Below are 16,050 nucleotides of genomic sequence, written 5' to 3'. Positions count from 1 at the left end.
TGAAATGGTACCTCATAGTGGTTTTGATTTGCATTTCTCTGATAATGAGTGATGTTGAGCATCTTCTCATGTGTTTGTTGTGCTCTGACTTTTGATCCTTGCTCAATGCCCCTGACGGCACAGGAATGAATTTAAGCTTGTTCTGAAATGTTGGTGGGATTGTCACAGGTAGAGATGTGGAGTGGGAAAAGGACAGGAAGGGCAGAAGCTCCAAGAATCTGAAATGGGTGACTTGAAGGGGGTTGAGGTATTTCCTTACCCCTGAAATAAGAACACACCCTTCAGAAATTGCTGTGAGAGGAAATCTTTCTAGAAGCAATAGATGAACCACACCTTCTTTATCCACTCCTCTGTTGATGGACATTTTGGTTGCTCCCATGCTGCTGCAGTAAACATTTGGGTGCATGTGTAGTTTTGAATTATGGTTTCCTCTGGGTAATGCCCCGTAGTGGGATTGTTGGGTCAGATGGTAGTTCTATTTTTAGTTTTTTAAACAATTTATTTACTTATTTTAAATGACTCTTTTAGCATTAATACCACTGAATCAATGTAGAGATGGCACCGTATGTCCAGATAAAACTCTCTAAAAGTCAGTCATGTGGATATTTGGAAACAATAAGAAATGTTGGTATAGATAACTAAATATGGCTACCTCAGTCTGAGAGAAAAGTATGTTAAGCAAAGGTTATCAATAATTCATCAACATCACTAAAACACTGAATACCAGAAATCTGTATTTCACTCTATGCAATGTGAGGATAGTTTGTGTGAGCCATTTCATGCTGATCTGGTTGGCCAGGCTTCCATTTCTCTCCCAGTAACCCATGACTCATTTGAAGAAAACAATCTCAGATAGTGTGTGTGTGCTAAGTCACTTCAGCTGTGTCTGACTCTTTGTGACCCCATGGACTGTAGGGTCCCTCCGTTCCTGTGCATTCTAAGATCAAGGAAAATCAGGAGAACATCTCCTACCCGCTTACATCTAATAATTCACACTGCCTTTTCTGGTCTTGGTTGGACTGTAGCCCATCAGGCTCCTCTGTCCATGGGATTCTCCAGGCAAGAATACTGGAGTGGGTTGTCATATCCTTCTCCAGGGGATCTTCCTGATTCATGGATCGAACCCATGTCTGTTACATCTCCTGCAGTGGCAGCCGGGTTCGTTACCACTAGCACCACCTGGGAAGCCCTCTCAGAGAGTAGAGTATTGTTAAAAAATTATTTATTGTTTTGCCTGTGCTGGGTCTTCACTGCTGCGCATGAGCTTTCTCTAGCTGTGGCGAGTGGGGATTACTCTTTAGTTTCAGTGTGTGGGCTTCTCATTGTGATGGCTTCTTTGTTGCAGAGCACAGGCTCTAGGGCACGTGGGCTTCAGCAGTTTCGGCACATGGGCTGAGTTGCCCTGCGGCACCTGGAATCTTCACAGACCAAAGATCCAACCTGTGTTCCCTATTGGCACACCCAACCACTGGACCACCAGGGAAGTCTTATTTTCAGCTTTTTAAGGAACCTCCAGATATTTTTCCATGATGGTTATAGCAGTTTACATTCCCACTAACACTGTAAAGTTTCCCTTTTCTCCACACCCTCACTAGCTTTATTGATTGTAGATTTTTAGATGATTTCCATTCTGACCGGTGTGAGGTGATACCACATTGCAGTTTTGATTTGCATTTTTCTAATAATTAGTGAGGTTGAGCATCTTTTCTTGTGCTTGTTGGCCATCTGTGTGTCTGTTTTGGAGAAATGTGTATCTACGTCTTCTGCCCATTTTTTGATTTATTTTTTTCGATTTTGAACTGCATGGGCTGCTTTTATATTTTGGAGATTATACAATGGATTATTACTCAGCCATAAAAAGGAACAAAATTTGTTCTTTTGTAGAGACATGGATGGACCTAGTTAGTCCAGAGTGAAGTAAGTCAGAAAGAGAAAAACAAATACCATATATTAATGCATATATGTGTAATCTAGAAAAATGGTATCAGTTCAGTTCAGATGCTTGGTCGTGTCTGACTCTTTGCGACCCTATGGACTGTAGAACACCAGGCCTCCCTGTCCATACTAACTCCCAGAGCTTACTCAAACTCATGTCCATCTCATTGGTGATGTCATCCAACCATCTCATCTTCTATCGTCCCCTTCTCCTCCCAACTTCAATCTTTCCCAGCATGAGGTTCTCTTCCAATGAATTAGTTCTTTGCATCAGGTGGTCAAAGTATTGGAGTTTCAGTTTCAGCATCAGTCCTTCCAATGAATGTTCAGGACTGATTTCCTTTAGGATTGACTGGTTGGATCTCCTTGCAGTCCAAGGGACTTTCAAGAATCTTCTCCAATACCACAGTTCAAAAGCAGCATTCTTTGGCGCTCAGCAACAGTATAGATGACCTTATTTGCAAAGCAGAAATAAAGACACGATGTACAGAACAAATGTATGGATACCTAGGGGGAAAGGGTGGGAATAATTGGGGGATTGGGATTGACACATACTACTGATACTGTGTATAAAATAGACAACTGATGGGAACATACTGTATAACACAGAGAACTCCTCTTGATGCGCCTAAAGTGGTATCCTAAATGGGAGGGAAATCTAAAAGGGAAGAAATATACACATGGCTGATTCATTTTGCTGTGCAGCAGAAGCTTTGTAAAGCTGCTTTAACAGCCTTGTAAAGCAGCTATGTGTGTGTGTTAGTCACTCAGTCGGGTCTGACTCGTTGCGAGCCCATGGACTGTAGCCCACCAGGCTTCTCTGTCCATGGAATTCTCCAGGCAAGAATAGTGGAGTGGATTGCATTCCCTTCTCCAGAGGAACTTCCCAACCCAGGGATTGAACCCTGGTTTCCTGCCTTGCAGGCAGATTCTTTACTGTTTGAGCTACAGGAAAGCAGCTATACTGCCATAAAAATTAACTTATTAAAAAAAATATATATGACAGCAACTCAGCAACTGAAAAATTTGAACACCTGGGGCCTGTGGCTGGGACCCTGCACTCCATTACTCTTTCTTGCTGCTTTACTGGCCTTTACCCGGTAGGTTTGCAGAACCTTATTGTCATTTGATCATGAGGCATGTGAAAGAAGGATATTAGGAGATCAAGTCCTAAAGTCTGTTTCTGCTTCACACTGATGGTCCAAATCTGGACAAGTCATCTCTGTCTCTGTGGCTCAATTTTTTCATCATTAAATGAAAGCTTTGGTCCAGTGATTTTTCTGAGATCTCATCCTGCTTTGACAATTCAGCTTTCCAAAATTCCATTCAAGATACACAATTTCTGTCTTAGCCAAGTTATTTATCTTCTAATTCTCTCTTCGTACACTCTATACCTGTGGGTACTTTCGGCATTCAGACCATATTTCTTTTGTCTCAGGGACCAGCAGCTCCCAAATGAAGCCTCCATAGCCTGTTAAAGGACGTATAGGCCCTGGCAAGTGGTGGACAAGACAGCCCATTCCTATACTTAATGCAACCAAACTCTCAGGAAATAACTTGGCTTTCATAATATGATTTTAATCTGAATTTTAACACAATGTGACACATTTCCCAGGGATATTGCATGTATTTTCTTCCTTAATTATGAGATAATAGTCTTCCCCAATCTATAGGGTTTTAGGAATAATTCAGAGAAGGCAATGGCACCCCACTCCAGTACTCTTGCCTGGAAAATCCCATGGACGGAGGAGCCTGGTGGGCTGCAGTCCATGGGGTGGCTAACAGTTGGACACGACTGAGCGACTTCACTTTCACTTTTCACTTTTGTGCATTGGAGAAGGAAATGGCAACCCACTCCAGTGTTCTTGCCTGGAGAATCCCAGGGATGGCGGAGCCTGGTGGGCTGCCATCTCTGGGGTCGCACAGAGTCGGACACGACTGAAGCGACTTAGCAGCAGCAGCAGCAGTAGCCTGTGTGTTGTGTGTGGGTAGGCAGGATTGAATGGCCATTCCTCCTACTGATCTCACAATCTGCTTATTATTTTGCTTCAGTTACGCCCTCAGGAAGGCATATGCTCTGGAAAATGTAAAGCACCAGCTCCACCAAGTGTGCAAAGCAGAAATGCTACTGAACCTGGGACTGTTCTGCTAGCTCCTCAGCCCTGGCCTTCATCTCCAGAGAAATATCCTCATTTTGGAAATTTCGCCTGGAGTATGCCACATATGAGGACTTGATTTTCAGATGGCTTTGCTGAAGAAAACTGACAATTGAGGAAAGGATCTCAGCCTGAGGGTCAAAGGATCGAGAACAGATAGAAGTCAGGGAGCTGGCATGGAAATGGTCTGCTATTGTCTCTCTGAGAACTTTCTTGGAGCTGAATGGGAGATGAGGTGGCAGCTGGGCATTTGTTTTGCTTTCTCCGACTTCTTCCTCTAGGCTTGGAACAGTTCTTGAAGGCATTAGGGATCTGAAGTTGTCTGGACTCGGGTGGGTGACAGAGAGACTTAGGACAGGGGGTCAGAGTGCACGTGCTTCAGCAACCTCTTGTGAAGATGACCTTGGGTGGTGTCCCAAAATAAAGATTGTTTTTCTCTTTTTCTATCCTGATCTCTCCTCCATGCTACTTTCCTCTGACATCTATATTGTTACGAAGGCAGGAATTTTATTGGACTAAATTAAATGTTTCTTTTCATATGTTCCTTCTCTCACTCCCTTCTCTCTCATTCATTTTTTTTTTTGTATTCTAATTGAGAGCCAATAAGTAATAGGAACTACTAGACTCGATGGACATGAGTCTGAGTGAACTCCGGGAGTTGGTGATGGACAGGGAGGCCTGGTGTGCTGCGATTCATGGGGTCGCAAAGAGTTGAACACGACTGAGTGACTGATCTGAACTGAGACACTGAGGATACAGAGTCCGTTAGATAGGGTTTTACTCTCAAGACTCACATTTTAGAGGAAAATATTCCCTCTTCTTTCCTAGGATCATGCAAGGGAAAGGGGGACTCCTGAGACAGACTGATCATTCATTTCTCATGCACCTCTTAATAAACAAATAGTTATTCAGGATTTATTATTTGCTGTGTTCTACCTTAGGTATTACTAGTTAAGAATAATACAGTTGGAAACATGCTTATTTTTTTTTTTTTTTGATTTATAGGTATTTTATTTTTACAATTTACCACCTTTCTGAGTTTACCAAGCACTAACTGGGGCTTCTAGATACAAAATTATTTCACTTCTAAAAAGAAAACAGTGGGTATATGTATAACTGGTTTTGTTTGCCACTTGGCTGTATATCGAAAACCAACGCAACATTGTAACTCAACTACACTATAATCAATTCTTTTAAAAAGCCCTTTCAGAATATTTCAGCCTATGTTGTTTGCCTCTCATCCCTTACCACTCCTTTTTTAACCTCCTCCCTGACCTCATGATTAGCACTGTTTTCTTCTGAAGGTGACAATGAGTGGCTAGCCATTGATTCATTCACTTGTTTAAGATAATTACTTGGTTACTTTTTTTTTTTTTTAGCTTTTCTTTCTTTCTTTTTTTTAATTTTATTTTATTTTTAAACTTTACATAATTGTATTAGTTTTGTCAAATATCAAAATGAATCCGCCACAGGTATACATGTGTTCCCCATCCTGAACCCTCCTCCCTCCTCCCTCCCCATACCATCCCTCTGGGTCATCCCAGTGCACTAGCCCCAAGCATCCAGTATCATGCATTGAACCTGGACTGGCAACTCGTTTCTTACATGATATTTTACATGTTTCAATGAAACATGCTTATTTTTATTTCATTTCTTTCCAGGTTACTCTGGAGCTGTAGATTTTGCCAGGCAGTTTTCTGTATGGGAACAAAGGAGGAGCTGGGTCTCAGTACTAAGATAAGACTCTCCCAGAATGAAGTGGGAAATTTGCTAGTGGTTGGACTTCTGCTTTGTGCATAAACAAAAGTAAAAGATTGAAGGAGAGGCAAAAGAGGAGGGGTTGAAAAGGTAAGAAATGAGAGGAGAAAGATAGTGGAAATGGCTGTTGGAGCTGTGAAGATTTTCTTTACTGTTTTTCCCCCAGTTTAAGGAGAGCTGATTGACCTTTATTAATATGTAAGTTTAAGGTGCACAGCATGAGAATATAAATACACACACACACACACACATACACACACATATAAATGTGTATTGCAATAGGTTCAGTTAATATCCATCATCTAAAAACTTCTAATCAGGAAAATCTTGAAAGTTAGCTATGGTTGAGAAAATTTCACACATTGAGTTTTGGGGAAGTCATTTTGGCTTATATATGGTTCAGCCTGGAGTTTGTGTGAACCTGAAGAGCCTGTCAAACACACACAGTAGGTCTGCTTCAATCATTAAGGTAAAGAATATCTGTTTTGAAGATAAAGATATGACATCTGTGTTTAACTCCCTTGAAGAAAGGTTCCTTTCCTAGGCACCAGGGTCCTGCTGTCTCATTCTATATCTACTTATCCTGTCTCTTTTGGAAGCTTGAAGGAATATACCCAGGTAATGTTTGATGTGTGTTCTGTGTTCTGATAAGATATATGACTATGCTAAAAATCATGCTTCAGTGGAGCAGTTTCTCAGAGTTATCTGAGAGGCTGTCTTCTGGGCTATAGTCCTCAGTTTGGCTCATATAAAACTCTTCTCTATTCCTCAAAATATTCCATCATCTCATAAAGGTATAAGATAAAGAAAAGCAAGAAGAAAAGAAAAAAAAAAACTTTTCTCCTTGTGATGTTACTAGTTGGGATTTACTTTCTTATCAGATTTTGTATATATCATACAATGCTGTTAACTATAGTCATCATATAGTACAAGTTAATATTTACCTTACACTGGAAATTTGTACCTTTTAATTACTTTCCTCCAATTGCCTTTCCTCCTACCCTTCATCTCTGATAACCATATGTTTGACCTTTTTTTCCCTAAGAGTTTGGTTTTCCCTAGATTCCTCATGTATGTGAGATCATATTGCATTTGTCTTTATTTGTCTGACATTTCACTGAGCAAAATGCCTTCATGGTCCATGCGTGTCATCACAAATAGTAGAATTTCCTAATTTTTACAGCTGAATAATATTCCATTGCTTTATCTATGCCTTCTTTATCCATTCATCCATTAAGGAAACCTAGGTTCTTTCTATGTGTTGGGTGTTGTAAATAATGCTGTCATGAACATGGGGGTGCAGATACCTTTCTGAGTTATTGGTTTCATTTCCTTTGAATGTATTCCCAGAAATGGAATTGCTGATATATATGGTGGCTTCATTTTTAGTTCTTTGAAGATCCTTCATATGTTTATTGAGAAGATTTTCTTGTGTGGTGACTGGGTCCTCTGTGGATGGCTGCCATTGGTTTTGTGGAGGTTTTTCCATTTTGCTTGACTAGGGGAGGGCACTGGGGTCAGAGCAACTAAGGCTTCTGTTTTTCATGCTGAGATAGCTTTGAGATGAAGGTTTTCTGTCTCCTCTCCTTTCTCATGACTTTTCCTCCTTTTATGAGGCTGCAGTAGAGCTTGGCTTAGAAGGTAAAACTAGGTTTCCTGGCCAATGTCCTCCTAAGAGCTGCCTTCACCTCCTGGTTCTTCAGACTGTAGACAAGGGGGTTCAGTAGGCGGGTCACCACACTGTACTGCATGGATAGCACTTGCTCCAGGGCTGAGCCAGAAGCTGGAGTCATGTACCTTGAAGGGAATTGCACAAAGGGAAAAAATGAGCTCAGGACAATGACCACAATGCTGTTGGCAGCCAGGGTCCATTCCATCCTAGATTCTGCAAAGAGCATCCTCAGGGCTGAGTCAGCTATCACCGATAGAAGCATCTAGAAATGACTGTATTATCAGTGAGAAGTCTGTCATTTCTGCCTTCAAACACTTCCATACATGAATTATCTAATGCAAAACATTATAGGAGCTACCCCGAGGCAAAAGGACGTTCTGCAGTATATGAAGTGCTACGGGTTAGAATAGAACTAAAAATTATTTCATGCATTTCTCTCGTACTTCATACATTTCAAAGTGTCTTTTCTTAATAGTTATGATGATGATGAGGATTTTTTTTCTCTTTTTTTTTCTCATATGCACAACTGTATGTTCCCATCTTGTGGTGATAGTTCCATTGTTGGGCTAGCATATGCAAAACTATATGCTAGTCCAATAATGTTGTCATTTTTTCCAAACATTTATGGGGAATTAACCCAGAATCACAGCACTTTATTTTTACAATGCTTAGTGGAATAAAATTTTGTCCTTTTAAACATATTTGTCTTTGGCTTAGAAAAGAAGCCAAGCTTTGTAAATAAAGTGAACTATCAAAATGTATTTAGCATGAGATATGATTCCAAAATAGTAAGAATTAAAAGGATGTACTTTGTTAAGTATCACAAGGAGTATTTCCCAAAGAAGCATTGGAAAACAAATTTTTGCAGTTGTTCCATTATCATTGGAACATTCTTTTTTGGGTTTGGTGTGCTTGATTAAGAAAGATATTCATCTTACTGTCATTTTTTAATCTTTTAATTTCATACTCCTAACATATCTGTGAAATAGGTGGGAGAAATCTCCTACCCTCTTGGGAAAATGAGGATACAGAGACAAAGAGAGCTCAAGAGATTTTTCCACAGGCTCAGGTGAGCTCTCCTAGACCATTCCTTATCCTTTCACACCCTATGACTTCTGTCCAGAAAAAAAAAAAAAAAAAAAAAAAGCAGGTGAGAGAAGTTTAGAGCAATTTTAGTAAATCCATCTCCAGTTCACTAGTAGAGAGTATAGTCCATAGTTACTCTGTTCCCTGGGAAGCAAGGACTCATCAGGTATTGCTGTTTATATTTCAGAGAAACGTAGTAGAAAAGAGCTGGAGGTGTCCAGTCAGTAAGACTTGGTTTTTATTTTGGCTTCATTCCTAGCTTGTTCTGGAAAGTTTTGTAGGGTACTTGGTTACTCCTAAAAATCAAGTTTCTTATCAGAAAATGAGATTAATAATATTTCTCTTTTGGTGTGGTGTGATGTATACTAAAATTGAGCTTGATTATGTAAATCAGCTATTATGTAATAAACACCTAATAAATAGTTAAGGCAGAAATAAGCTGTGGAGACACCAATTTCCAGTAGGAAAGAGAAATGGCATCTGTTGCAAGGATGATATAATTTATTTATTTTTGTCTAGCACTAATAAAAGTCTAGCAAAAGTCTGTATTATTTTCTTTTGATGACTCTGAAATCATAGGTTAATGAAAGTAAGAAAGTCTTTACTTCTTGTATAAACTTATTTTGCAGAGTTAGACAATTGAGGCCTCAGAAAGAAAATGGATTAAAAAAAAAAAAAATTCACGCATTAGGTCCACAGCAGAGCCAGAACTAGAACCTAGGCTTATTGATTCCAGTATAATTCTTTTCTTGCCACTTTGCAATGCTCTGTCTACAGGGCAAGTTTACTTAGGGTGAAAAACACACTGCATTTGTAGGCAAAGTTTTAGCAATGACATACCTGAAAATTCCAGAACCATAAAATATGATGACCACAAGAAAATGGGATGAGCAGGTAGAGAAGATCTTGTTCCAACCTGTGGCAGAGTTCATTCCCAGGGCTGTCAGGATAATACGGGTGTAAGAACCCACCAATATGACAAAGGTGCCAAGGCCCAGGACCACCATGGTGGTCAGGATGGAGAACACACTAATGTAGGGGTCAGAACAGGCCAACAGGAGCACTGGAGGAAGCTCGCAGGCAAAACTGCGGATTAGGTTGGGGCCACAGAAGTGCTGCTGAGCCAGGAGGATGGTATTAAGCAGGCCAGTCCCCATTCCTATGGCCCAGGAGGCTCCCGCAAGGCCAGCACACACCTTCTTATTCATGGTCACCACATACAGCAGCGGGTGGCACACAGCCTGGTACCGGTCATAGGCCATGACTGAAAGGAGGCAAGTTTCAGTGGCCCCAAGAAATATAACAAAGAAGATCTGGATGAAACAGTCAAGAAAGCATATAGTCTTCCACTTGGAAAGCAGGTTCTTTAGCAGCTTAGGCACAATGATTGAGGCATAGAAAGCATCCAGGCAGGAGAGGTGACTGAGGAAGAAGTACATAGGGGTGTGGAGGTGGGAGTCAGTCCTGATCACCAGCAGCATCAGCAGGTTCACTGTGAGAATCAGGAGGTAAATCACCAGGAATATTACAAAGAGTACTACCTGGATCTGAGGGTTGTTGGATAGTCCTTGGAGAATAAAGAAAGTGACTGTGGTTGTGTTGCCAGCTTCCATGGAGCACTGGAGTTTCTCTTTAGAAGGACAAGAACAGAAAAGAATGCTCCAATGTGCTATGAGTCTCAGAGAATGGCTTGAGATGAGGTGTTACGAATAAAGCCTCAGGGCTGACCCAGATCAGATTGTGTAGCAGAGGCAACCTTGCTATGTCAGACCTCATCAGTCCTGCCCAGCTCAGAGCAATAATCTATTGGCTGCGGTGGAGATGGTGGGAAGGAAGATGGAGAGGCTCACACCTAGAAAGGAAGAAGAGAAAAGAGATTATTCAGACTGGAGAAGGAAAGGAAGGGAGTTGTAAATAGCCTCCAGAGCACTGAGAAGTGCTCTTCTCCAGTTCCCAAAGTAACTGAATTCAAAGCACAGGAAGACTCACTGGCATAGTGAGTAAGCAATAAAGATTTTGGCTGACCTAAGGCTCATAGTCCATGATGCAGGTTTGAGTGATTGGTAGAGGTACTGTGACAGTGGATGATGGCACAAAGCCGTTCTCTGTCACTGTGAGTTCATGAATCAGTCACTTGAGTTTCTCATTAAAAGAAAATCTGGAAAAACTAGACATTTTAAAATCTGTTCCAGCTTAGAAATTCTACAGATTGGGAGCCAATCTTCCTTGGGTATCTCTGGTACTAAATGGAAACTTTCTCCCCTTCTGTGTCAACAGAAGCAGAAGTGGCACAGGAGTAGTTGTTTTCATGGAAGTCAGGCAGGAGGAAGCCGTCAAGTGGGAGGCAAGGGTTGTGTACTGCAGTGACTCCAAGGGCTTCCCATTCCAAGATTCTGTGAATTTATAATGTCCACTGTTTGTACTGTAATCTCATCACTTAACATGAGGGTCCATGACGACTGTGCTATTCTCTGAGTTGGTACTAGAGGATTTGGATGAAGCCAGGTCAAATTTGGACCATGTTCTGTGCATCACAGAGATAGTAAAAGAGAAAAAGAGGGGAGATAAAAGACCACCTAGAACATGTGGCAAAATGAACAGTCAAGAGGATTTAGTGCAGAGCAAAGCAAGATATTGTCTTCCCCTCTGTCCCCTTGAAGGGTAACTCAGGAGGAGGATAAATGAGAATCTGATCTCTATTTATGGCTTGTATACTTAGGAGTTCCCAGATTGGATAGTTTTAAGATAAGATGGAGCTGAACGAGAAGAATATTTGTCTTCACGTGGGTTCCCTACAACAAGAGACACTCTCAGTGGTGGATATTTGGGATTCTTTCTAACACTGGAGCAAAAGCCACAGATATGGCTAGGGCTTCATGGACTACCGACAACTTTGTCTTTCCTTTAGAAGATGCAGAGGTGGAGATTTTGAGCAAGGAAATATCCCTATATTCCTTCTGTCCAATGAGAAAATTTCTTGACTTTGCCTCCAAAATAACAATGGCCAGAGGGACCTGATCTCAGCCCTAGACCTTGGAGAGTGTTGGCGGTCCCTGGAGAGGCCCTTAAGCAGGAGGCCTGCTCTGATCTGAATGAGTCCTCCAGGGCCAACGTTCCTCCCTGTATTACTCTTGTTTCAGTGGGTTGCAAGAGGTACCCTTGGGTGGCTAAGAGTTTCTCAAGATGAAGATAGAGGCTTTTCTATAAGAGACTCTATAAACAGAGTCTCTCTTTTAAGATTTAGAAGCCTTAAAACTACGGTTTCTTAGTTTTAAATCTTGTTATTCCTTTCTCTTTCCCCTCCTTCCTTCTTTTTCTTATCTTTTTGTTAATTTTTTTAGAAATAGGTATGTATTCATTTGTTACTTTTGGCTGCACTGGGTCCTCATTGCTCATGTGTGCTTTCTCTAGCTGTGAAGAGTGGGGGCTACTACTCACTGCAGTGTTGCATGGGCTTCTCACTGCGGTGGTGTCTCCTGCTGTGGAACACAGGATCTGTGTGCACACGGGCACCTAGCTGCAGCACACGGCTCAGTAGTTGCAGCACTTGGGCTCAGTAGTTGCAGCTTGCTGGCTCTAAGGTATATGGGCTTCAATAGTTGCGGCACAGGGGCTCATTTGTTGCGGCTTGAGGGCTCACGAGCATGTGCTCAGAAGTTGTGGCCTGTGGGCTTAGTTGCACTGTGGCATGTAGAATCTTCCTGGACCAGGGACTGAACTCATGTCCCCAGCATTGGCAGGCAGATTCCCATCCATTACACCACCAGGGAATTCCTTTTTCTGTTCAATTTTAAATAATATTTGTGATTATAGAAATAAAATGATAAAAGATAAAATACAAAAAAGATATTTTAGGAAACTGGAGCCTATTATACAGAGTGAAGTAAGCCAGAAAGAAAAACACCAATACAGTATACTAATGCATATATATGGAATTTAGAAAGATGGTAACGATAATCCTGTATACAGGACAGCAAAAGAGACACTGATGTATAGAACAGTCTTTTGGACTCTGTGGGAGAGGGAGAGGGTGGGATGATTTGCTAGAATGGCATTGAAACATGTATAATATCATATAAGAAACGAATCGCCAGTCCAGTTTTGTTGCATGATACAGGATGCACGGGGCTGGTGCACTGGGATGACCCAGAGGGATGGTATGGGGAGGGAGGTGGAAGGGGGGTTCAGGATGGGAAACATGTGTATGCCCCTGGCGGATTCATGCTGATGTGTGGCAAAACAAATACAATATTGTAAAGTAATTAGCCTCCAATTAAAATAAATAAATTTAAATTAAAAAAATAAAAATAAAAATGAAAAAGTATGTTTAAATAACTTCATGATAACAGGCAAAAATGCAAATTTATTATGCTATCCAATATTAATTCTTTAATTTTTTGCAATTTGAAAAAATCCAGGTAGGTTAAAACTGTAAAACAGTTCTGGGTTAGTAGATGCAAACTAGTATATGTAAAATGAATAAACAACAAGGTCCTACTATATAGCACAGGAAATTATTTTCAATATCCTGTCATAAACCATAATAGGAAAAAGAACGTATAAATGTTTTTGATGAATGTTTTTGATGTATGGCAGAAATTAACACAACACTTGATATCATCTAACTTCAGTTAAAAGGGCTTCCCTAGTGGCTCAGACAGTAGGAGAATGCGGGAGATGGGGTTTGATCCCTGGGTCAGGAAGATCGTCTGGAGAAGGGAAAGGCTATCCATTCCAGTATTCTTGCCATGGAGAATTCCATGGACCGAAAAGCCTGATAGGCTATAGTCCATGGGGTTACAAAGAGTCAGACATGACTGAGTCACTTTCAGTTTCAGTTAAAAAGGAAAAAAAAAAAAACCACTTAAAATTTTAACTGTGGTAGAACCTTTTTATTATGGAAAATTTTAAGCATATATAGAAGTAAAAAGAATAGTGTAATAATCCTGTATCCATCACCCAGCTTCAACAATTATCAACTCACTGACACTTTGATCACATGTGATTGAAAAATGTAATCTCTATTATGAACATTGGGGTACACGTGTCTCTTTCAATTCTGGTTTCCTCAGTGTGTATGCCCAGCAGTGGGATTGCTGGGTCATATGGCAGTTCTGTTTCCAGTTTTTTAAGGAATCTCCATACTGTTCTCCAAAGTGGCTGTACTAGTTTGCATTCCCACCAACAGTGTAAGAGGGTTCCCTTTTCTCCACACCCTTTCCAGCATTTAGTGCTTGTAGACTTTTGGATCACAGCTGTTCTGACTGGTGTGAAATGGTACCTCATAGTGGTTTTGATTTGCATTTCTCTGATAATGAGTGATGTTGAGCATCTTTTCATGTGTTTGTTAGCCATCAGTATGTCTTCTTTGGAGAAATGTCTATTTAGTTCTTTGGCCCATTTTTTGATTGGGTCATTTATTTTTCTGGAGTTGAGCTGTAGGAGTTGCTTGTATATTTTTGAGATTAGTTGTTTGTCAGTTGCTTCATTTGCTATTATTTACTCCTGTTCTGAAGGCTGTCTTTTCACCTTGTTTATAGTTTCCTTTGTTGTGCAGAAGCTTTTAAGTTTAATTAGGTCCCATTTGTTTATTTTTGCTTTTATTTCCAATATTCTGGGAGGTGGGTCATAGAGGATTCTGCTGTGATGTATGTCGGAGAGTGTTTTGCCTATGTTCTCCTCTAGGAGTTTTAAAATTTCTGTTCTTACATTTAGATCTTTAATCTGTTTTGAGTTTATTTTTGTGTATGGTGTTAGAAGTGTTTTAGTTTCATTCTTTTACAAGTGGTTGACCAGTTTTCCCAGCACCACTTGTTAAAGAAACTGTCTTTAATCCATTGTATATTCTTGCCTCCTTTGTCAAAGATAAGGTGTCCATAGGTGCGTGGATTTATTTCTGGGCTTTCTATTTTGTTCCATTGATCTATATTTCTGTCTTTGTGCCAGTACCATACTGTCTTGATGACTGTGGCTTTGTAGTAACAATAACCCTGTATCAGATCAGATCAGATCAGATCAGTCCCTCAGTTGTGTCCGACTCTTTGCAACCCCATGACTTGCAGCACGCCAGGCCTCCCTGTCCATCACCAACTCCCGGAGTTCACTCAGACTCACGTCCATCAAGTCAGTGATGCCATCCAGCCATCTCATCCTCTGTCGTCCCCTTCTCTTCTTGCCCCCAATCCCTCCCAGCATCAGAGTCTTTTCCAATGAGTCAACCCTTCTCATGAGGTGTCCAAAGTACTGGAGTTTCAGCTTTAGCATCATTCCTTCCAAAGAAATCCCAGGCCTGATCTCCTTCAGAATGGACTGGTTGGATCTCCTTGCAGGCCAAGGGACTCTCAAGAGCCTTCTCCAACACCACAGTTCAAAAGCATCAATTCTTCTGTGCTCAGCCTTCTTCACAGTCCAACTCTCACATCCATACATGACCACAGGAAAAACCATAGCCTTGACTAGATGGACCTTTGTTGGCAAAATAATGTCTCTGCTTTTCAATATGCTATCTGGGTTGGTCATAACTTTCCTTCCAAGAAGTAAGCGTCTTTTAACTTCATGGCTGCAGTCACCATCTGCAATGATCTTGGAGCCCAGAAAAATAAAGTCAGCCACTGTTTCCACTGTTTCCCCATCTATTTGCCATGAAGTGATGGGACCAGATGCCATGATCTTCGTTTTCTGAATGTTGAGCTTTAAGCCAACTTTTTCACTCTCCTCTTTCACTTTCATCAAGAGGCTTTTTAGTTCCTCTTCACTTTCTGCCATAAGGGTGGTGTCATCTGCATATCTGAGGTTATTGATATTTCTTCCAGCAATCTTGATTCCAGTTTGTGTTTCTTCCAGTCCAGCGTTTCTCATGATGTACTCTGCATATAAGTTAAATAAACAGGGTGACAATATACAGTCTTGACGAACTCCTTTTCCTATTTGGAACCAGACTGTTGTTCCATGTCCAGTTCTAACTGTTGTTTCCTGACTTGCATATAAATTTCTCAAGAGGCAGATCAGGTGGTCTGGTATTCCCATCTCTTTCAGAATTTTCCACAGTTTATTGTGATCCACACAGGCAAAGGCTTTGGCATAGTCAATAAAGCAGAAATAGATGCTTTTCTGGAACTCTCTTGCTTTTTCCATGATCCAGCAGATGTTGGCAATTTAATCTCTGGTTCCTCTGCCATTTTGGAAACCAGCTTGAACATCTGGAAGTTCATGGTTCATGTATTGCTGAAGCCTGGCTTGGAGAATTTTGAGCATTACTTTACTAGCGTGTGAAATGAATGCAATTGTGCGGTAGTTTGAGCATTCTTTGGCATTGCCTTTCTTTGGGATTGGAATGAAAACTGACCTTTTCCAGTCCTGTGGCCACTGCTGAGTTTTCCAGATTTGCTTGCATATTGAGTGCAGCACTTTCACAGCATCATCTTTCAGGATTTGGAATAGCTC

General features: G+C 40.9%; 1 protein-coding gene across 1 annotated transcript in view; it reads right to left on the bottom strand.

The window, feature by feature from the left end:
- Positions 1-7,483: 7,483 nt before the first annotated feature.
- Positions 7,484-16,050, bottom strand: part of LOC105001676 (olfactory receptor 10C1-like) — a 44,580-nt gene continuing 36,013 nt past the window's right edge. Inside the window, exons 4-5 of the mRNA XM_010858058.1 lie at positions 9,448-10,099; positions 7,484-7,646 (exon numbers count right to left, since the gene is read on the bottom strand). Coding sequence (XP_010856360.1) covers positions 7,484-7,646; positions 9,448-10,099 — 815 coding nt within the window. The remainder of the gene's footprint in view (positions 7,647-9,447; positions 10,100-16,050) is intronic.

This window comes from Bison bison, unplaced genomic scaffold, assembly GCF_000754665.1.
Source record: "Bison bison bison isolate TAMUID 2011002044 unplaced genomic scaffold, Bison_UMD1.0 scf7180017864383, whole genome shotgun sequence".
NCBI lineage: Eukaryota > Metazoa > Chordata > Mammalia > Artiodactyla > Bovidae > Bison > Bison bison.
Note: the sequence above shows the minus strand (reverse complement) of the source record. Positions and strands in the feature narration are given on the sequence as shown.